Source organism: Athene noctua, chromosome 1 (genome assembly GCF_965140245.1).
Source record: "Athene noctua chromosome 1, bAthNoc1.hap1.1, whole genome shotgun sequence".
Lineage (NCBI taxonomy): Eukaryota > Metazoa > Chordata > Aves > Strigiformes > Strigidae > Athene > Athene noctua.
Genome location: NC_134037.1, coordinates 197,829,648 through 197,853,080, shown reverse-complemented (window position 1 = coordinate 197,853,080; position 23,433 = coordinate 197,829,648). Strand labels below are relative to the sequence as shown.

At 43.4% G+C, this 23,433-nt stretch overlaps 1 protein-coding gene across 12 annotated transcripts; it reads right to left on the bottom strand.

Annotated features, from left to right (window-relative positions):
- Positions 1-5,357: 5,357 nt before the first annotated feature.
- SOWAHC (sosondowah ankyrin repeat domain family member C) lies at positions 5,358-23,329 on the bottom strand. 12 transcript variants are annotated; one of them, XM_074909577.1, is made up of 3 exons: positions 20,207-23,329; positions 8,285-10,362; positions 5,358-8,064 (listed from the first exon to the last, which is right to left on the bottom strand). In XM_074909577.1, exon 1 carries the CDS (start codon positions 23,245-23,247, stop codon positions 21,730-21,732), a length of 1,518 nt encoding a protein of 505 aa, XP_074765678.1. In that variant the 5' UTR covers positions 23,248-23,329; the 3' UTR covers positions 5,358-8,064; positions 8,285-10,362; positions 20,207-21,729. The 12 variants fall into 12 exon arrangements, with proteins under 12 accessions (XP_074765678.1, XP_074765686.1, XP_074765705.1 ...); XM_074909585.1 differs by having other exon boundaries at positions 8,746-10,362; XM_074909604.1 differs by having other exon boundaries at positions 9,629-10,362.
- Between the last annotated feature and the right edge of the window lie 104 nt (positions 23,330-23,433).

Below are 23,433 nucleotides of genomic sequence, written 5' to 3'. Positions count from 1 at the left end.
TTTCTTACTGTGTTTTGGTTGGCTGTGTATAAAAAATGCCTCTCTGCAAAGGACTTTCAGGTTTTTGATTTTAAAAGTCCATAACTTTCTGCAGTGTTTTCCCCATCTCATCCTTCCTGTGGATGTAAATGACCAGACCCAGACCAAAGTTAAAATATTTGTGAACATGAAGCTCAGGTGTCAGGAACCCTCGCAGCTGTTCTCGACTAGCTGTAATGCTTCAGCTGTGGGGAATTGTTTCAAGGGGTGTTCCATCTTTCTTGCCATGTTTGCTATGTGAACGTGTCTGTGCAAGATGTGTAGTAAAAGGAACGCAGCCTTTTCTGTGGCCGTCTTATGTTGATGGAAAGCTGGCAAAGCTGTTCATAGCCCTTCCCGGGTGCCCTTCTTGTGACGATGCCAACATGTTTTGCAAACATTGAATTGGCCAAGGTAGCTGCTTTCATGTGCGCTTAAATGTGCCTGTATAAAGTGCTAGGAGTGGATGAGTAAAAGAGTGGCAAGCAGGCCTGTAGGAACTTGTGTATGCCCAGGCAGCACTGTTCTTTAGGCAGCTCAGGATACAATAAAACTCTTGTACAAATCTGGGGGTATTAGGCAGAGGTGCTTGGTACCTGCTGCTAGCTGTTACTCTTTCTTTCTGCTTCTCCTGCTTTGATGAAAAAAAAGATCAATTGGTCTAGAAGGTCAAGTCCTTGGATAAAGCAACAAAGTGTCCGACTTTTATAATTTAATTTTGCAATCTCAGGATGGGGAAAAGCTTAAGATGAGACCAATACATGACAGTAAATCTTGCTAGCAGGACAAGAAAATGTGGCAGAGGTATCAAGCCTAGCTTTAAGACTTAGGTCTTTACTAGTCAATTTGACTAGGCAGCTCTGTTGAGATCCATAAGCCTGTGTTTGCTACTCTACCAGAAGTGCCAGTAACTGTATAGGCATAGACTGAAGTGTCCCAGCCTTTCTGCGATGAGATCCCTGAAGCAAAGGAGATCTAGCTATGAAATTTGCCAGGTGGGGGAACTGAAACTTGAGCAAATCTGAGTCAAACATCTCCTTAATTATGTTAATAGTAGACAGGGGACAATCTGTTTCTCCTGGCTTATGTCCTGATGATTAGGACTGCTCCAAGCATTTCCTATCTTTTCAATCTATTTTTATCTGGAGGAGGCTTCACAGAGCATGCAGTATCTCAGGGAGAACAATACTCAAGTAAATCGAACTGTGTGCCTTATTCAAAGTAGGAAGTGGTTTTGATAAGCTTTCCTAGTTCTCTTTTAACAGCTCCAAAAGCAATTTGCTAAGTTAGGACACACCTTGTTATGTGACCTAAGAGAAAGTGTGCTAGCAAAGGTCCCTGGCCCATTGTCAGGAGGCTGGTCTTGAGCAGGTAGACTCTACTGGTAAGTTGTGTCCTGTAGCACCATCCTGCAGCAGCATCTTCTGAGACTCATCACGGTAAAAATGAAAAACTGGATGTAACATTGAGGTCTCTTAGCAAGTTTTTCTGAGTTTGTCTACTATGGCTGACATGGGGAATGGAGGGTGCCTTCCCTCTTGGCTGGGCTCCCTCCCATCATCACCTGTAGATGGAAGGAGCTACAGGCAACCTGTCTGGTTGCAGGGGGTATGGCCTGCTTCAGTGGAGGTAACTATGCACTGGGGCAGACACACTCTGAAATAAGCTCAAGGAGTGCTTTGGTCTTTTTTAATGTCTGCACTAATTGCTTTTGTCATTTCATGACTGTGAGGTGTACATTGACCTGGCACCAGAAATTGTAGAGCAGTGGCATGCCTGTAACTGAAGAGGAAAACATCTGGGTCTCTCAAGGCAGTTTTGCAGGAAAGAAGGTGGGGATCTGCCAGTTTGCTAAAATGGGAGCAAAATATGAACTAACCCTCGGAGGAAAGTTTGGGGAGATACTTCCCAAACTACAGTTTTGAGTGAAGACTAGGGAGGAGGGCAACTCTACCCTCAAACCAGCTTCCTCGCAGAGGGGAAGGGAGCAGGGAAAGGGGGATGCACTTTCATTCAAAGTAAGCCCCACAGATTGGAAGGGGGTCAGCCTGAGACACCCAGCCCTTGGTGGTGGTAGTGTGCTGGAGAAGGAGCCCGTGGGCCTCATGGCCAGTCGAAACACCCCCCCACAGCAGCCCAGCAGCGATGCCTACGGGTCCAGCCCAGCCTGCCATGGCAACCCTGGGAGGCCTTGCCCACTCCCTCACCAGCACTGGCCTCTGCATTCAGGCCAAGCTGAGGGTGCTCTAAAGAGGGATTAAGACCCATTGACTCATTTCTGGAAAATTTGGCAGTGCCCTAAGTGCTTACTGTAGTTTTGAAGGGCAGTTGTGTTATTTTCCTTTTTGCCGGGCTGTCAAAGTGGCTGCCAGATTCTCCAGTTCATTTGCAGAAACTGAAGAGCCAGAAATAATCTGACAAAAAGCTGTCTCCCAGCATGTGGCTGTAGATGTACAGTACGGGTTCTTGCATCGCCATGGAAATTAAGAAATCTCTGACAGCTTAAATCTTACTGAAAAGGAAACAAAGTAGTAAAGTGTCATAACATGGCAGGACAAAATATGTCCTTCCTGGATTTCCAGTGAGATAGACAGCTTTGGACCAGGGTCAGAGGGATAGGGACTGTAACGGGCTCCTATCAGAGGGCTCCACTGGCAGAGAGAGGTAATATCTTGAGCAGTTACAGTGCATTGAAGATTTCTATCCTGCCCCTTGGAAAAACATGCTCGTTAAACATTAACATGGTTGCTTTGGCAGTGGCACAGGTCCCAGGATGGGGACAAGCACAGACAAATGATCACAAACTTGTGTTTCTCTCACCTTTCACAGATCCAGGGTTACATCCTGGCTTAAGGTTTTTTAGCACATATTTACCTCACAGTGTGAGAGCCCCTGGTATTTCTGACACAGTGATTTTAGGAAATAGTATTGCTTGTGGAGGCATAGTGAAAATGTGGTTAGACAGCACTGGCTAAATAAGAAGGTGCTGCTGTGTCAGTCTCACCCCTTCTTTCTTTCCCTGTCCCTCGAGTATATCTCAATTGCTCCTGCCATGTTGTTTGGCCGGACACTGGTGTTTCTCTGACCCTTCTCTCTGATTAATTCATTAAGGTAGCAGAAAATGTCTGTAGCAGTGTTTTGCTGATTAAGGATACCAATTAAACTCAGACACCAGAGTGAAAAGAGCAGGCGTATTTTACTAGTGATAACTAAATAATGTAACAGAGTAATACAGAAGACATGCAGTAAGAAAAGGCAGAATAGTGCACCTAAAGCAACAAACAGGAAAATACAGGGTAATGCATCAAATCACTACTACATGAGAGAGAGAATAGTGATTAAGAAAGATCCATCACCACTTGCACACGTTCCCATCACCCAGACCCGCAGTGGCTGGGCAGCCCCGGTCACAGCGAGGGTTTGGAGAGCCTGTCCCGGCAAGGGGGAAATCCTACGCGGTGCGTCCACCCATCGGTGAGGCTGCCAAAGTCGCTGCAAACGGGCCCAGCCTTATATACCCGAGACTGACAAGCCAGAATAGCTGGCACCTTTGTTTTGAGCAGAAAATTTTTGGTTTCATTCTCCTGTTGGATTCCACCCAAAGCCTGACCAGGGCTCAGGGGGGGAAAACAAGGGAGTTTCTAACAAGGCCAAATATGTGGGTTCTCAGCCTTGAACAAGGCTAAACAAGGGAAGCTGGATACATTCTCTCAGCATTTTGTCCTCACTACTGAATATATTCTAAGCTGCATCTTTCACTTGTGAACTTACATATTTTGTTAATGATTACATACTAAGTTAGCAGCTTCGGCTTGGGGCCTGTTGTTCAGGCTGCAGTATTTCAATGCTTTAGCACTTTTTACATCAGCATAAGTGGGTTGTTATAACTTAGTACAATACCTACTAGCACAGGTTGTCAGTTATAAAATATACAGGATTCATCTATAGGTCAGCTCTGGCTTGGGCCTGTTGTCCAAGCCTTATCAAGCAGGGAACTAGGTCCATTCACTAAAGTTTCTGATAGCCAGCAAGAAAGGGTTTGCATGTTGGGGAAGAGCAGAGATTGGGAAAGCAAGGGGCAGGTCTCTCTCCTTTGGAAACAGGAGCTGTTGGAGAGGGAAGGCTGTTTTGTCTAACTGCACCCTTATTGCTCATGGCTTGTATACAGCTGCCAAACCCTGGCAGCACAGCAGGCCTCAGCCCCAGCTCCATCCTTCAGCGAGGCTGGGCAGCTGAACCAAGACAGGCTGTAGGTGCCACTGCAAGGTACATTTCACTGTGCCTTGGGCGTGGGTGAAGTTATGTAGCAATCTAAGGCAGCAGAGATATGAAAATAAGGCCAGGAGGAGAGGAAATGGAGATGAAAGCTTTCCTCACTCCAGTTACAGTAGCCCCACATCCTGCTACAGATAATGCCTCCCCTCCCCAGCACTGTTGGGATGATCTGGTTTGCTCTGAAATCTTCTGGGGAAGTGAAATGAAAAAACAGAACAGCGCATTTGTTACTGAAAGGCACTCAGTCTGAGTGCCACAGTTGAGGTATACATATGCAGGGGAAAAGGTGGTGTCATAAGCTGTTTTGAACATGCCAAGCCAAAGATAATGTGGATCAATCAGTCAAGAGCACATGGTCCCAGCTCCACGGGGTCAGGAAGAGTGTGACATGAGATTTGTGCTGCCTCTAGGCTAGCTGTAGGAGATAACAGGTGATCCAGCATAAAGCTCAACTGCACCACGAACCCTGTCAGTCCAAAAAATTAGCTGTGAAAACTTGACGCTGCAGAAAAACTTTAGCCTAAGTCAGCACTTTACATTGTGTAGCTGCAGCAGTTTTGACCTACAAGCCCTAAAGCTGGATTTACTGCACTGTGAAATCACAGGCACAGGAAGGGGAATGCAAACGGCCAAGTGAGGCCAAAACACCTCAGGAAGAGAGGCTGGTAGGACTAATCCTACAGAAAACTACAGGTTCTGCTGGGTCTGTCTGTTCAGAGCTCCCAGCTCTATTGTAAGCAGTCATCAGAGCAGATTAACTGTTTGCCAAGTCCAGTATCTACATGAAAAGCTGGGAAGAGGGAATACGATAAATTATCTTTCCATATTCTGATCGCATCTAATCTAGTGACTGACCACCTGTCTACTTTCTTATCTTCTTTTTAAGACTGTGGCATATGTGCTGGCTTTCAAAATCACTTCCAGATGTAAAATTCTTTCAGATAACAATCCCTTTTTTCTTCTTTCCCATTAGATATTTAAGTGTAATGTATATTGGCAATTTTTTTTTTTTTTTTTTACCATTGCCTTTGTCTTTTTTTTTTTTTTTTAAAGTGTGCTGTATTCCAGAACAAGACTGCTGTGCTGGTCCTCTCAAGTAAGGAGCCTCAGTGCCTACAGTATAGACACTGACTCCCAAAAGTCATGTTCCACATGCTCCTCTGCACAAAATAATGGCCCCTTAAAGTAGCAGAGAGCAGAGCCAGCTCCTGGGGTAGTGTGCCCCAAGTGGGGTCTATAGGAAGAAACTTTATGGGAGAAGGGAACAACTTGAGGAAGATATCTGTGTTGTATCTGATTGATTACCAGATTTTTTTAAATAGCTAGCGTGGTTTGCCCTGGAGTGTCAGACTTGCACAGTGACAAGAACTAAGTTAATGGAAAAATTTAAATAAGCAAAACACTAAATCCACATGGAATGCCAGGAGTTTGGATGCCTAAAATTTGTCTCCTGACGATTTCTGGACAACAAATTCTAAGTACTCTTTTACTGACAGTGAAAATGCTTTGAAGCCTTTTGAAGCGTTCTGAAACACACACATTTCTAAAGATGCCTCATCTCCTCTCATGTCCTTTTACATTCTGGCTCAGATTTAGATAACATGCTGGAACCATCATTTCTGCGGAACTTATCACAAGCAGTATCTTCTGCCTGCTGGCATTCAGCTCATCACTGAGATGAAGGATCTCAAATATTTCCATTTCTTTTATAAGAAAGTTAAGAGTTTCTGCATAAAATTACCAGTAATGAAAAAATCTTCTCTGAAAGCAAGTCCTGGTTATTCAAGTTACCTGGAAGTAAGATAGTGAAGATAATGGATATTTTGAATCACAGATAGTTCAGAAAAAAATGAAAGGAAAAAATAATTTTGAGTTGCATCAACACAGAAATCTTTCAGAAATCGCTGGTAAAATCAAAGTTTTGAGAAAAATAATGGCAGAATAAATGAAATATTTCGTTTGACCTAAAATACATTATTCTTTCTGCTTTGAGCATTGTCATTCATATTTATCTTACTAGAAAGTAAATTTCAAGAAGTACCAAAATAAAAAGCTGAAAAGAAATGCATTTCATTTTGAAAAAAGCAGAAGTGAAACAAATAATTTTCTTCAAAAATATTTTTTTTTTTCTGAACAGACAGTTGAAACCCAGCATCAATACACAAAATGTTGCAGCATTACTGAAACTTCTTGAGAAATAATTCCCACATTTGTACATGTACGTTGCTTTGCAAGTGGGAAGAAGAAGGATGCAAATAGCCATAAGGAGTTGCAGACCCTGCTGCCCATCTCCTCTGACGGTCCAGAGGGGCCCCAGCCCTGGTTTGCTGGCAGGACTCTTAAAGAAAATGAATCTGCCTGAGGTTCCCAGCATACACTGTGCACAGATGGAGACATCTTGAACCAGTGGAAGAAAATCAAAACCTCTTGTTCTGAAATGACTTTAATCTGATGAGGCAGAGACCTCCATATGGACGTTGAAGTAAGCAGAAATTCTTACTGACAGTGTAACCCATCTACAATTCCCGTATCTATGGATTTAAGGAACAGCCATTAGAACACTGGGTTTTTTTGTGACCCCCTCCCTGTTTGTGAGTGGCACCTGAGATGCAGCCTTGATTCAAGGCAAAATCCAGAAGAGGGGGAGCCCTCCTCCCTCTGGGTCTGCCCTTGAAGCACCACCCTCTCTCCTCTAAGAGCAGAGGGACTGGGGGGTCTCGAGTCCATGCTCTGAGTGATTCTGCTAGGGAAATGTGACTGCTGCCTTGGTATTGCAGCAGTCCAGCTGCAGCTCTGATGCTCACTGTTCAATTCACCCCAGATTTTCAGACCACTTCGTGTTTGATTTTCATTCCATGTTTCAGCTTGCTTCTCCTTCTTGATCTTCCTGAAAGTCGTATTTGCTGTCTTTGCAAGACCATTATCAAACAACTAACACAGAGGAGAGAAAAAATGTTTCTGAAAAAAATATGTGGAGAGATTCCTACTCTTAGGGGCAGGCTATCTGAGCTCTAAAACCTTATCTACACATGAACTGTACTGCCTTGTCATGGGTTAACCATCTTGTTGTGGAAATGATTATTTCTGAAAGGAGGAATCCATCTGCAAAGGCACCTTTATACTAATATGATAGAAGGTGTGACCATAAGGTATGTGTGGTATAAATGAACCAGTAAGGATAAAGCCTTATCTTCATATATAATTCAGGGGAAACTTTCCAATTGGAGTGTTTTGACAGTATGTCATTATTTGAAAGGGCATATTACTGCAATGTGGTGTTTTCTTGCTTTCTGGATATACTATGTACTTCATGGATTTTAAAAACAAAACCCAAAAAAGTATTTTGGCATGATACAAAGCAAAGAAACAATAACTTTCAAACACAGCACAGAAATCCTTCTGGTGGTAATCACTCCATGCAGTAGGAAGCCAGTATTCAGCTAAACTAGTCTTCTGGTACAGCAGGTTCTGGCTAGTCAGGCTCCATTGCCATTTACAAGCAAGCATATTTAAGCAGTTAGGATGTCTTCATTCCATTTTGCTCTGTTTTGGCTGGTATCCTTGTACTTATTACTCCCTGAGCACACTTAAGGGACCAACCCCTTCATTTACATGTTCCGTTAAACAGTAATTTTTTCATCAGGACACTCTTTTGTGAGTCGCTATATGCCAAGCACCACATTGGAAGTATTTGGTGGTCTCAGGAGAGGCAATGCTTCACTTGTCTTGCTAAGCAGAAGACAGAAGTCCTCACAGGCAGAAAAAGCTGGGCTAGATGGAAAATGCATTAGCATAAGTAAGATACAGATTTAAGGCACAGAAATTGTACTTGCAAAATATCTCTGTGTGAATGTTGGCATTAAGGGAACTCTGGAAACTGCAAAGAAAATAACTGCCATTAGCCTGGGATTACAGTGAATGAGGTTTATGCTAAACTATATTACACAGTGTTCAGGATTCACCAAGAGCACATGTAAACATGGGGGTATACCTGCACAGTACAGCTGAGAATTACTAGCAGTTTGCCACGGACAGAAGATGGCATCCAGCCATTCTGCATCAGTCCCAACCTAGTCCCTCCAGCCCTGCTTGTAGCCACATAGCTTTGTCTCTTCTCTTGAACCATCTCTGTCTCTCAGACTAGAACGGTGAGCTGATTGTCACATGACAGAAACGGCTCACTTTTGTTTTGGTAGGGTTATTTTTGGTCAGCACAGCAATTTCAGTTGGAGTTTCAATCCATCAGACAAGCATCAGAGCCAGTGCTCAGAAGAGGCCAAGGGTTTTCACCCGGTGTGAGGGAAGCTGGCAGAGGAGTGGTACCTCTTCGTTCAGTGGCAAGGCGCACACAGGTTGTTAGAGCTCTGTCATATAGCAGCACCTGGGAGCTAAGGTACATTAACTGTGCTGTGTATACACTGTATAGCTGCGTAACTCAAAGGAGTCTGTTACCTGGTTATAAGAGTCCATATTTTTTCTGCAGGATTCATAATGCTGCATTGTCTTTTTCTCCATGCAGAGCTTCTGAGTATAGGGAGAAAACAGTTTGAGGGCACAGAGTATGTACCCCTTACAATAAGAAGCGTAGGCATTGAGTAGTTGGCAAGCATACTCTGAACAATGTTAGAGAAAGCTATGCCTTTGGACTGAGAGTTACTCAAAGTTTGCCTTTTTTTTCCCTTCCCAGTTCCTTTGAATTTACAGCATCGTTGTTTCCCGTCATGTCAACAAACCAGCCTCAAATATGCAGGGTTTGTCCCTTCCATGAAAGCTCAAAAAAATAAATAATTCAAAGACAGTTGAAAGTCTCAGTTCAGATGCAACCATGTCAGTATGGGTTACTGCTGGCATAATGCATTTTTTTCTGCATAAGTGTTTATCTTTTCAAGTTTGTATCAGTACACAGCCTATTCCTTAAAAACCTATGCCAGTTGCAGTTAACTGTCTCTTGTGCTGCTCTCCCAACTCGGCAATTACTGCTGCTAAACTGCAGTATAACCGAAACGCTGAGGTATTTGCATGGGAAGGGACTTCCTGGAGTCTAAGCAAAGCTTGTAAAGGGAACAGCTTAAAACTGCAAATGTATATGGGAGGTGTAGATTCTGTAGAAAACATTAATTTAGGACTTTTAGAAGAGCAAAGGAGATTTAGCCATGTATCTTTCATTAAATAGTATGAGGAAATAGCCACATTCAGCTTGGAAAATTTTGATACAAATTATTTAATTCCAGATGACAGAGTCATATTGAGTAGTACTAGCTCCAGCTCTGACCCTTTTAAAAGATGAAATTCATTAGAAAAGAATGAAAGTAAACAAATACAGAAAAACTGTTACACATACAAAAGTGCTGAAGAATGGAATGCTTTCCATGGTGATATAAAAAAAAAAAAAAATAAAGTTTTTAAATTCAAACCAGCATTTAGGGGCTACAACAACTTAGAAACCTTGGCAGGATAAGGAGCTTGGACTGAAAGTTATTATTATTATTCATTTTCTGGTAAATCAGGAGCCAGTTGTGCTAGAGTTTATTCCAATAATTTAAAAGGGAGCTTTTAAATACCTTTACTTAGTTCTTTTATCATTCTTTTAAACTTTTGACTACTTTTGGTTTCATTTCTTTTTTGTCAAACCCACAAAAATTTGTGAAGGAGGACTTGGTTCAACTCAAATCTTCAGTGCTTGATATCTGACCACTGGTTCTTTTAAATCTTGTATGAGTAGAAGTTAGCTTGATGGGTTCTGAGCTTCAGTTCCCATTCTTTGACAATCAGAGCTTGGGACAACTGGAGCTCAATATAACATCTGGAGTAAAAACTAGGAAAGTGTTAGGTTCCCACTCAGTCATTTGTTCTGTTTTTCAGTCAACGTTCCTTTTTCTTTTTTCTTCCCCATTAATGACTACTGAATAGTTTGCAAAGAATGCTGGAGATGACTAGTCTTCTGTGATGCAAAGTGTTATATTCCTCTGCCCCTGGAAGTTCCTCAGCGTGAACACCAACACTTGTTTGTACAGTGTGTCTAACAGGTTACACCATAACATGAGGTGAGGAAACAGATCTGTACAATTCCTAGGAGAAGAGAAAAAAGGAATAGATTTGAGAAGAGATCTGATGAGAATGATTGCAGAGTTAGAAACAGAAAATTACTTTAGTTTAGCTAGTGATACAAGACCCATTGCCCTGTCACCTCCCCTCAAAGAATAGACTCTGTATCCTCACGAGTGATCTTCCCAATACCTTTTGAGAAAACAAGTAAAAACTGAGTCCCTTTGTGGCTTTTGGTTTCTAAATATTTCCCACTGCCCAAGCCAAAAGGTGCTTTCATAAAATCCCTGTTTGGCTGCTCTTGACCCAAGTCCTCAGCCAGACCAGAATTCACTTCAAAGGCAGTAGCAGCTTAGCTTTCTGTTGGGTTAGCAGGCTAAAGGGCCTCACCCTGCACAATTGGCTGTCCCAGTGTAAGAGGCTGTGGGTACATATATTTGGGAGTAGGACGGGGACAGAACAGGGGGAATCAATGTCTTTCCTGTGGACGCCCAGGTGGGCCTGCATAGGTATAACCTCAAACCACAGTATAGGGTGAAGAATTATGCCAAAAGCCACCTCCAGGTGCTGGTTTGCTACTTTTTATCCTGGAGTAGCAGTTCTTAAGGTTTGAGGCATGGAGTATTCTGTGGCTGTCCATGGAGAGGCAGCTGGTTATTCACACAATGGTACAGGGATTATACATTAATATGGCTCTTTTCAAGTTACACCTGGCTCAATTTGCAATTATGAGAACATAATGAAAGAAATAAAAGTTGGATGAAGTACTTTCTTGAAGTTATTCTGTAATCTGTGGCCTAACAACCCGTCTGCAATGCCATAATTTGCTGTGACATGGTTTGTGGTGTGCAAATGATGGAGAACTCTGGCTCTCTATTAAGTAATTACCATGAAAATTTATGTTGGCTTGAAAGTACTTGTCCTCAGAAATTCCTCATTCTCTCCTTTGACTATAAAAAGATTAAAAAGAGTAACTGATATAGTAATTTAACTTCTTGATGACCATATTAGTCCTGTAGATCCTACTCAGTCAAGACACTAATACCGCTGCTGATAAAATACGAGTTGGCAGACCGCATGCCGGCACCAAATGTATTCCTGCGCTTGACATGAAGAAAGTGTGGCTAAGGTTAATCATAAGGAAGTTCTAGTTAATCATAGCTCCGGGGTGAAGTAGAAGCAATGTACATAAATTAGCGTAATACAGAGCAATTTTTAGAAAAAAAAAAAAACTAAAATTTTATTATTATCTCCCTGTGAGACTGCAATTTGTAATTTGCACTGTAATTCCATCAGCTGTCTTTTCTGCTTCTGTGCACAATCAGATATAGCATCACCGTGTCATTAAAGAAACAATTATTCTAACAACAGAACTAATAAATGCCTTCTGTTAGATGCAGGATTTAGCCAGGAAACACAAATAGACCTTTTACATCAATACCAGCTAGGATTAAGAGTGACATTTAATGTCACCCACTCATCCATGAATTGCTACATTGTCATTGTAAGCCACAGGGTGGAGGAGACATCTAGCAAATGCAAAGTTATCATTCATGAGTGTGAAGAAACTGTGACTATTTACAGATGTTAGTCAAAAACCCTAAAATTAGCAAATATTTGAATCCCACATAAATTCCATATTTAAGATTGTAGGATTGAATATTTAATGAGAATTTGGTTGAACAGATTTTTTTTCAGGTACAGTATGTTATATTTCCTACTTATTCACAGCTTTCCTGTGATAATTTGGACACCTTGTACAGCATTTATGTGTCTTATTTCCTCAGGCCTATAATTTTTGGGGTATATTTTACAGCAGTATTTCCCATTCTTATATGTGGACCGGAAGCAATTTAGTAGTGTCTGTAGAGAATCTAGAGATGCTCTATATGGGTAGGGTAACACTACTGTTATGATGAAACATAGGAACCTGAGGATCCTATTGCCTTTTTTTTCTTCACATGCCCCAAGTGAAAAAGCAGATTATAGGGAGTAGCAGGGTTAGTGAGATGTTTAACTGGTGTATAGTTAAAATTACACTAAAATTAGGCTAAATTTCAAATGTCAATTTTTTAACAGAGTTTTTATTCTGAAGTTGTTCTGTAAACATTAGTGTAGGAACACACAAAATAGATTTTCTGTAGCACTCGTCATTATGGTAGTTAGGATCTAAATGCAAATTGTCAGCTAAAGCCTTGTAGCCAGTCTTGCAGTCACACACTGATTTTCACATATGTTCATCAACTAGGTTGGGCTTAAGATCCTTCCTAGGAATAGTAAATCAGTTTAGCTTGAATTCAGTGGTGGTGTTTAAACTAGGTTTTAAGAATGTAGGTTTGAACTTTTAGGCTAACGATATCCCTTTAATGCTATTTGAAATTTCATGAATGCCAAATGTTCTAAAAGATTTTTAAATGAGTTGCTGGGGTCCTGGGAGTCTGAGGTGTGAGGGAAAAGTAGGAAAACACCTAGGCAAAAGCAGTATGCCTTTTCCTTTTTGTATGTGTCAATATACATTTGATCTATTTTGCATATATGATCCCTGCCTGGTTGCCACTGTTTGAGCAGGTTACAAAGATTCTAGGAACAGTGGGTGAGGTGCTACAGCCTTTCTTGTATTTGAACAACACCCGATATTATAGGATACCAACTATGATTCAGAAATACCAACCTAAAACCAGTAGTAGTAGCAATGTTGTCAACAGAAGCTTTGACAGCCTAATACATTTCCTCCACTCCCAATCAATCCATTTCCTCTTCCTCGGTATCACTTCCCTGTTGTTTATTCAACCTCAAGTCAAAAGAGCAGACGAAACCTTCACGAGGCCATAAAGGACCATAAAAACTCATGCTGGCAACAACAGCTCCATAGCTCATGGTAACAATTCCTTTCTAAAGAGACCACTGGGGAAAAAGCAATATTCTCAGAGCAGGTAATTTTTCATTACTGACCCACTACAGTAACAGGTCAGAGGGACTTAAACCAGGCACCAGAAAAGGACCCCTGAAGAGCACTAGTGTGGAACGGGGAACACTAAAACCATTCAGTGATTAAAAAAAAAGTAGCTGTTGACCTGTACTGCTTAATCACTGTGTGTGCTGGCATGTTTGAGATGGGTTACTTTTTTTTTTTTTTTTCTTTTCTCTTTACCTCAGGCATTCAGTTTGAAGGGTGTGTAAGGAAGTGGACTTTCAAAATGATTAGTCACCTTTACAGTTACAGTCTTCTACTTTTAACAGTATTTGAGGCAGTTTTCCAGAATTTGGATTCAACTCCACAGGGATCAAAAGGGACTCATCTGCAAAGGAGGATGAGGTGGGCATTCAGGCTAGCCAGAACTCCCATTTAGGACCCATCATAAAAGATACTAGTTTTGACACACCTAAGGGAATAATAAATGGAAATCCTGTGAACTATACTTAGTGTTTTCTATACAAAGTGGCCTGTTATTCACAGTGTTGCCTTTAAGGTATCCAATACTGCACTCACTGAGGTGAAAATGTAGTCTTCTACATTTGTCTGACAACATTAAGTTCTCTTGTCCATGTCATAATTAGAATGCTGTATGTGGAGACCCTTACCATCAAAATAATTTTTGTTCTTCCCACTCTTGAAGTTTAAAGTAGAAGAAGCTGCTTAAGTTTAGTTTTCCCATTTAATTCTTAATATATATTTTTATTGAAGCATCCTTATTTTCTAAGCTTTATATATCGATCAATCAGTATTTGTGCACTTCAAGCTACTAAGAAAATCACAAAATAATGGGAAGTAGCCAGGAAAGAAGAAGGTAGAGCAGAGGGATAAATGAAGATACACAGCATCACACTCCTAAGAGCTCTGCACTTTGCCAAGCACAATCAGCGAGATGTTTTTGTCACAGGTCTTTGCTACCCAGTGGAAAACAGGTTGCTTTGTTTTCAGCCAGGCTGTTCCAGTCTAGATGAAGTCCCATTTTAATTTAGAATTCCATAGTTTTCATCTGTTCTAAGAGGTTAAATCTTAAACTTTGCTACAATGTAAAAAATAATGACTGCTATTCCATACATACCGTATAGCAGAGAGAAAAAAGCACAGTGCATGCAGCAGAAGCCCCCATTTATCTGTGCTTACCTGTTCATGAACACTACTTCAGATGAATTTACTCCAGATCGGGGTTTGGGTTCTCAATCTTGCTTAAGCCCCACAAATGTAAACACTGGGGAAAGGTCACTATCACATTTCTCTTGCATGCTCAAGTCTTGCAAGTTTGAGAACTGCCCAGCACTTTGCCGATGTGGGCACTGTGGGGTGATGCTGTTACTGAAGGTGCACATCTTTCAGATCAAACACAAGTTACTTGGGTTTTGTCTTTTTAATGATGAATTTAAAGAATTATTTTGGTTTAAAATATGGAGGACTCTGGACCTTTGTGGCCAAGAGCATCTGTGGCTTAGATGGACTCTTTTTTTTTTTTCTCTCCAATGGTCTCTTCTCAGAATGGGCTAGTTATCCCAGAAACAAAAAATTTGCAGGAACCCGAAGCAAACCTTAGAAGGTGAGAAAATTTCAGGTTAAAAACTAAAAGCCCAATACTTCCTATCACCCTGACAGCTATTAGTGACCTTATCCAGCCCTTAAAAGATTTACTTCTCGGGATATGGTACTGCAAGCTGTTATCCACCATGCAACTAATTAATTTTACAAAATGAAAAAATACCCTTAATAAATGATGTATCTTAAGAACAGATACGATAATTTTACAGCAACCCCTCTGCAGCAGTTTCCTGTATCAGCTGTTCAGTGTTGAGCCAACTGATTTCTATCAGTAGCTACAGATTAGTAACATACTCTAATTAGGCATATCTACTATACAAGGTACTTGGCACCACTTAAATATAAAAGTGTCCTAAGCACCCCAGTTTCATCCACAGTTAAGTTCATGCCATTTATCCACATGCGAAAGCGTAATACGTGCGTAAATGTCACAGGCAGATGAAATGATGTAGCATCCCTGCTTCCATCCCCATCAAGGGAAGTGCTGCCAGTACTTTCAAAAGGCTTCAGATTTACCAGTGCTGCAGCCCACACTGTGCAGCTGCAAACTGCACAGGGTGGCAGCTATGACGCCTGCAGTCTATTCACCCAGCCCATCCGTGACAGAAAGGGAAGCTTCAACAGGCAGAAGACAAGCGTAATATTGGTAGCTAACGGTCCTGCTGTAGGAAGCAGTTGACCCCACAGAACCTAGCTGCATTCTTTTAATTATACTCTCCCCAATTGCCACAGAGTTACTTCCATAGGATACACCTATAGTAAGATACATGTGATAGGTAGCAAGTAAAAGAAATAGCAAAATGTCCTTATATATTCAAGAGCTACAAACATGTTTTCTGGTACTCTGAGGCTTTATGTCATGCAACTTTATGTCCAATGAACAGAGGACGTCTTTATAGCCTGCACAGTTAATTTTTTTGTCTTTCTGTATTTATAGTAACAGGGACTGCACCTCCTTATTGTGAACTGTCCAAAGGGATTTTTGTGCCCCCAAAAATACTGCAGACATCCTTTTTAAAAGCAAAACCCCCACACAATCACAAAAAACAACCACCCCCCCCCAAACAACCATCATCCCACCCAGCTTCAGAAAGACATACCCATTATTTATGTCCATTCTACTACCAGTTTCTCAGGCACTCTGAGGAACTGCAAAGTGAAATAACTGTCAGAGCTCAACAGCCAGCTAGCAAAAGTGAAGGGCCTCTAGCTTCAAGGGAAAAATACTGAGGAAAAGCCCAGTGTTTCAACTAAAGTTAGGGCTAGTTTTACATACAGCCCAAGCAACTGAACTATTCTGGTGGTTAGAAACATTAAATATTAAATCTCCAGGCTCTCTTCATGGATAAGGATTGATGCAAGGACGCATTCTATAAGCTGTCTGCTTTAGACTGACAGCAGTAAGCTTCAGTGATTTACCTGCACCGGTACAGAGACATGCATGGACACCGATCTGTTGACTTCCATCATCACCTCCTGACAGTCCTACCGCAGGTTTGCAAAATGCCTTTTAATAAAATGAGGGCATGTAAAAATAGATTAATATGATTTGCTAGCTTCTTCTCATGCTTCCCAGTAACCTAGGTGAGGAGACAGTTTATGGCTGTCTATAGCTGCACCTAAACTACAATGGTTCATTTGGCATGACTAATCTAGCTGATTGAACATAGAATTCTTCTGCACCTTGACCCAGGTTTTAAGGTAACTCTTCTACATGCCACTAGCAGCTTAACTCCTTGTAAAAATCTTAGAATAGGGCTTCTTCAGGTTTTACCAGAGAACATGAAATACCTCACCTGTAACACGGTTTTATTGAAAACAAACAAACAAAATCTGGTAGCTTGGCTCAGTTTTTCAAATAACGTGTGCGTATTAGGACACATCAGTACTAATTTTGGCTAAACTGAAAAATGATACAAGATAAAAATCTGGAACAGCTGCAAAATGGTAAGACAAAATGTTTTGTTATAAGAAAATTAGGAATTCAAAATCACATGTTCCATTTTTTTCTGTCAAGCTGTTCACAATTTAACACAAACTGAAAAGCCAGTCCCTCTCCCAAACCCTGGTATTAATCTCAGACTTCTTCCTTCTCCCCACACTCAGCTGAGGACATGAAAAAATATCAGCCTGTACTTTTTTTTTTTCTTCAATGACAACAAGGAAACAAAATACATGAATAAACTGCCTTTTTTTTTTTTTTTTTTCTTCTGGATGAAGTCTCCAAAGTTTAATCTATTGCCTTCAGGTTCAGATGCATTCCATATAACTAAAAGCATATTAAGTCAGGACTGTAATGCCTTTACCCCTCCTTTCTAGCCAACGGAAAAATAAGTTAGCAATGCAATGCTGAAGGGTTTCTCTCCCAGTGAGACGCCTGAAGATAAGTGCAGTCATTCTGATGTACCAGGACTCTCCTGCAACAGCTGTAGCTACATTCAACACAAGAGTTGTTTGTGCTTTTGCTTAGCTACACTAAGAAATGTTGCTAAGAGGAGGAACTAAAATACTCAGCATCAGACATTAATTTACATTAGAGGTCTCAGCAAGTCATCTTTCTCAACTGTTATTCTGTAGAAGGGATATATGTTTAGATACAATTTTCTAAACAACTAATCAAGCCATTGCATGATCAGCAAGGCTCATGTAGACTGCTCTCCTACAGACCTCCACCTCCCCCACAACCTCAGCTGCTTCCTGCATGCCCCCACTCTTTCCCCTAAGCATCCCAGAACACTTCCTCCTCCCTTCTCACTCGTGTCCCCACACTACTAATTTGGGGTTGCTCGGTTTGGAGCTGCACACATCCTGATCCACCACCATGGTAACAGCCAAGCCTTTCTTCAGTCTAAGCACAAATCTGGACGTTTCCCAGAGGAGTTACTGAAGGCATGAGGTTTACTAGTTTAAACATATATTTTTGTAAGGCAACAGCTTCAAAGAATTTTTAGATATACCAAAGTCCCACAGTCTAGCCTGGTAATGAAATGGAACTTCCCTTTAGAGAAGCTGCCAGCTGTAGTTAAGACACATTACAAAAAGCCTTAATCCTAAACCTTTTTTAATTAGGTATTGACCTTTACATAGTAACCAGAACTAGTATTAGTCTTCCCAGAGTCAGAGATATTTAGCTGCACAGAAATAAGGCCAAGACACTATTTTAAGTTAAGCAATGCCACTCTCCCAGGCCCTTATTTAGACATACTTCTCTGCAAAAAAAAAAAAAAAAAAAAAAGTTGCATCTTCATTTACTTTGACATGAGCTATTAGAGAGTAACTGCCGAAGAAAAATGTTACTGTCTTGCAAACAACTCAACTGTATTTTTTCCATGTCTTACTCTTCCAGTGTTACATGAGATGTCTTCATGATACAAAAAAACCCCAACAACACCCCCCCCCCCAAAATGGTACATAGTTTTAACAGCCAATATAGCAAGTAGCACCTAAGTATGTAGCATACAAAAATCAATTCAAGCATAAACAATTAATGGGCTCTTTTTAATTCAGTAAAACTAAAGCTTACAGATTCTTAACTCAACCATTCAAAAAGATACCCATAACAAGCTGTATTAATAAAAACTGACAGGCTTCCAGGCCTCTAAAACATTTCAAACACAGGATTAAATAAAAGATATCAAATGTTTACATTAGTCTTGCTGCCTTACACACCCTCATAAAAAGTGAACAAACACATTCAGTAACTTCAAGCATACCATTAAAAAGACACCAGTAAGTGCTCCAGTTTTCTGTACCATACAACTTTATTTCAAATTCACATCTTTCTAGGCAATATATCCAAAATATTTGACTCAAGAGTACCTTTAAACTGTAAATATTCTGAAACAGGGCATCAAGCCTTTCCCATCTCCAAAAAACCCTTAAGTTTTAGCTCATGTTATAAAAAGTAACCATGTGGAATGTGACAAGTCATAACGTGAAATCAAAGTGCTTTAGTCCCATAGCGCAGTCAGACACTAGTGGTTATCTAGCCATTCATCAGTACATGTCAAACACCAACAGAGACGTTTGCTCTGTTGCACCCCACCTTGCAAAGACCTTTGGATCATTACGGTGAAATTTCATTAACTGACAGCTAAACAGTAGGAGTGGACCAACAGTTTCACTTTGATACTTCAAATAATTAATTTTAAATGAGGCATCTTTTTACCATTTTTCAAGTTCCCTTAGTAATTGCCAAAGTTCTATTGTATTATGCAAGATAAAATTATGTTCCAGTTAGTCTTTTAAAATCCCAAGTGTGCTGTATTTCAAATCCCAAAGCACTGAAACCCCCAAATTATTTCCTTAAACCCCAACAGCTATCCAAGAGTCAGTATTTTTGTGCAATTCTTTGCTAGTTGCCTGTGAAGAGATGAACACCCAATAGTTCATATGAAAGAACTATAAATTCTCAAATCAGAAAGTTACTTTAATAAGATTGGGACACAGGCAGTTGAATGGAATATGTGCTCAATTCAGAAGTGGCCATAGTGAAGAGGGCTCATGTTGCAAGTGTTCAGTCAGAAAACTTCCTTTCTACAGAAGTCTAAAAAGCTATGTATCTTCCAGAGTGAAGGAAGTTTAAGACTCAGGCATTTCTCTGTTACAAAAGAATTAGCTCTACAGTATAATTCCTACGATTATTCCCCCCCCCTTTCAGAAGACATCCCATTTTTGTACACAAGCTAACAGCTTAAATGGGAAGAGCTGAGGGAAAATTTCTGGTCCTGTCCCACAGACGTAAAGACAAAGTGCTTTGCAAGACCGATTTTATCCATCACATTTGTGGCAACCAACCCAAAATGAAGGCACATGAAGTCTATAATAATATATCTTATAAATTATAAACTAAAGCTGAACCTCTGTATAATTTCTGGTCTTCTTGCACAAAAGTAATGACCAGCACCTCTGCAGAGACTACTTCTTTTTTTGTCATGTAACTATTCCCAGAAATAGTTCAGTGTTGCTTGCACACCTTTGTAAATACTGTCATGTATTAGGTTTTGACACAAAGTGCAGAAATTGGTAATTTATCCACACAGGAACTTTGAAACCTGCGAATCACCAGCACTCCCTTCCTCTGTCGCTACAAGAAATGTAAGCCACCAGCAACAGCTACAGAGAGCTGTCACCTTGAAAGTGCACAACTCCCAGCAGCAGTTCCCCTGTGAGGTGTTCTAGAGCTTGTGGCAGGCATTTAATCAGTGTCTCAGATTTGGATTTTAGCATGTCAAAGCCTATCTACTTTTGGTTAGTTACCGGCCAGACATGCACACACATTCTGAGGAAGCCAACTTGAAACATGCTTTGACAAATGTTGCACTGAAATTGTACCTTAACTTCCAAGAACAGATGAGCTGCTACCTTGAGCAGCATTCAGGATCCAGGGTCAGCTCAAGACCTCATTCTTAAGGACAGCTGAGTCTGGATACAAATCTGCCTCCTAGATTTCACTGGAATTGCTACCTTTAAAGCAGAGAAACAAGATTCAAGGTTTTTGAAAGCTTTAGCAGACGGATAGGCTCGTCAATCAGATTAAGACTTAGCAGGCTGTTAAACAACAGTTCAAAGCCTTAGTTATCACTTCTCTAGAAATATAGGTTTAAAAGAACTCAAACACCACTGCCATCACTTAACTAGAATATGTCATTATACTGCTTTCACTCAGGATGACAATCGGGGATAGTTACATAGTTCTGGTTATCTACCTTGTGTGTGAATTCACACCCCCCCTTTTTTCCCCCCTCCCCTATTTCTGCACAAAGCCAGTTCAAGGGATTGGCACACAAGTTATTAGCAAACACAGACCTGTAGCTATTACAATTACAGGACCATATTAGAGTCTCATGAAGATTTCATGCAATGGTGCCTGTGCTGTTTTCTAAAAGAGAACGACTTTCACAGGTAACACATACAACAAAATTTTCTGATTTTAAACAGAGTGAGTTACACAAACAACATTGACAAGAACTGACCAGACTTAACAACTGGAACTGCGCTAGGTCTGGCACTTGAGAATTCACAGTGATTAAAATAAAATTGCTTTGCCTAAGACAAAACATAAGATACCAAATATATAAAAAGACTCTTTGCTTCCATTACCTTGTATCAGTATTCCAACAGCAACAAGCAAGCTCAGTAGTACATCAGACAGCAGAGACTTCTGCACGTTGTTAACTTTATTCGCTGTTTGCAGTGCAATGGAGTGGGGTTTTTTTTGTATATATATTCACGATGTCACATCAGGCAATTTTCAGTGAATAAAGTTAACACAGGCTCGAGTCTTTGCTGGATTGAAGCTTGGATTCTGACAGGAAAACGTTATCTACTGTCTCATTTTGGGTACCCAACTCCACACTGTGCAGGTGGTATTGCTGTTAAAGAGAAACCTAAAGTATATTTGCATATTACTGAGGTGTTCTTCTTACATAGCAAGTTGTTTGTAAGCAGTTTATAGTACCAGTTGATAACATAAGAGCAGAGCATTTTGCACTCTTCCTTTCCCCACCCAACTCGCGAAACCTAGTAGATTCACTAACAAGGGATTCTGATCCCAAAGCCTGCTTTTTATGAGAAAGGAGTACAGCTTTTAGACACCCCAGCGTTTCTCAGGGTACCCGCTGCCTCTCACTTCAGCACTGAGGGCCCAGCCGAAGCAGTCGCTCTTGGGCGCTGTAAGCCACCAGAGCCCTGCTGACCTGACCAAACTGAGAGTTAAAGCAAGATACTCAGGACTCACCTCCCCAGAGTCCACAAGTGTAAATGAGCACACACTGGTACCTGCCTGACCTTCTGCGCTACACCCTTGGGCACTCTGGTCCATGTGCCCACTTCCCAGACCTCCTTGCTCTCCAGCCTTATCCAAAGACATTGGACTTTGGCCTGAGCTTGAACGATGCTTTCAGGGATTTCTCCTCGTGCTCTTCCTCCTCAGTGTCACCACGAAAGGAGGGCGTGTTGTGGATGATCTGAGTCCTGAAGCGGATCTTATTAAGCCGAGGCTTCATCCGCCCGCTGCCCGAGGCTTTCCTGGTCATCTCCTTGCCCTTGCCCGGCACCGCCGCCCCGTCGGTGCCCTCTGCTTCCTCCCCGGTGCTGTGATGGTGATGGTGGGAGAGCCGGTAGCTCATGAGATTGGAGGGCAACACCTTGGAGAGCCTCCAGCGCCCGCTCCCGTTACCGGCAGCCCCTTCCTCCTCCTCCTCCTCCTCCTCCAGGGCCCCCACCAGGTTCCGCATGTCCCCCGAGGTGCCCTGGTGCAGGTACTGCGCGGCCTTGCGCCCGCTGTAGTCGCGGATGTCCACGTCGGCGTCGTAGGCTCCCACCAGCAGCTTCACCACCTCGGCGTGGCCGTGCATGGCGGCGATGTGCAGCGCCGTGTGCCCGCCGCTGGTGCGGGCGTTGATGTCCACGGGCAGCTGGTGCTGCTGGGCGAAGTTGACCAGCGTGGCCAGCAGCTCCTGCCGCCCGTGCTTGGCGGCCCAGTGCAGCACCGTGAAGCCGGTGATGAAGTCCCGCTTGCAGAGCAGCGCCGGCTCGCAGCTCAGCAGCCCCTCCAGACTCTCCCACCGCCCGTCCGAGGCCGAAAGCATCCAGGCGTGCTCCAGGGGGTCCAGGGCTACGGCGCCGGTCGTGCTCCCCTCCTCCTCGGCAGACGACGAGGCCACCGAGGCGCTGTCCGAGTCGCCGCCGCCTCGGCCGCGGGTCCCCCCGGGGAGGGCGCCGCGCTTCAGCTGGGGGGAGCCGCCCCGCGCCGCCTCCCGCAGGCTCCGGCGGCTGCCCCCCTGCGCCGCCGCCCCGGGGGCTCCCTCCGCCGCCCCCGCCTCCTCCGCCGGCGGAGGCCGCCCCGGGCCCGCCGCTACCGCAGGCTCCTCGCCACCGCCTCCGCCGCGCCCGGGCGGCGGCCCCCGCCGGGAGCCCTTCCGCTGGCCTCCGCCCGCCGCCGGGCTCGGCCGGGGCGGCTCCCCCCGCCGCCCCGCCGGCTGAGGGCGGCCACCGGCATCTTCGCCCGCTGGAGGCAACGGCGGCGCCTCCTCAGCGCTCGCCCGCGGCGAGGGCGGCGGGCTCGGCCGCTCCGCGCTGCCCCTCGCCGCCTCCGCCTCCTCGGGGCTGAGGGCGGCGGCGGGGGGCTCCGGGGCGCAGTACCGGCGGCGGAGGTGCACGTACTTGACACCGGTGCCGGGCTCCTGGCGCACGGTGGCCACGGCGTTGACCAGCTCCTTGAAGCGGTGGCGGGCGGCGGCGCGGCGGCCGGGCTCCGGGGGGCTGAGCCAGTCCCGGAAATGTTCCAGCAGCTCCGCGTTACGGGCCCGCCCGCCCCGCGCCGCCAGGAACCGCACCACCGACTCCTGCCGCAGCTCCGCCGGTTCCGCCATCACCGCCGCTGCCCCATCGCGTCGCGCCGCCGCCGCTGTTGCTGCCGCCGCTGCGGGCGCGGCGGCGGGGCCGCGGCTGCCCGGGCCCCTCCTCCTGGCGGCGGCATGGCCCGGCAATCACGGCAGCGGCGGCGCCACGCCACCCCCTGGCCGGGAGGGGCCCGCGCGGCCGCCCCACGCCACGAG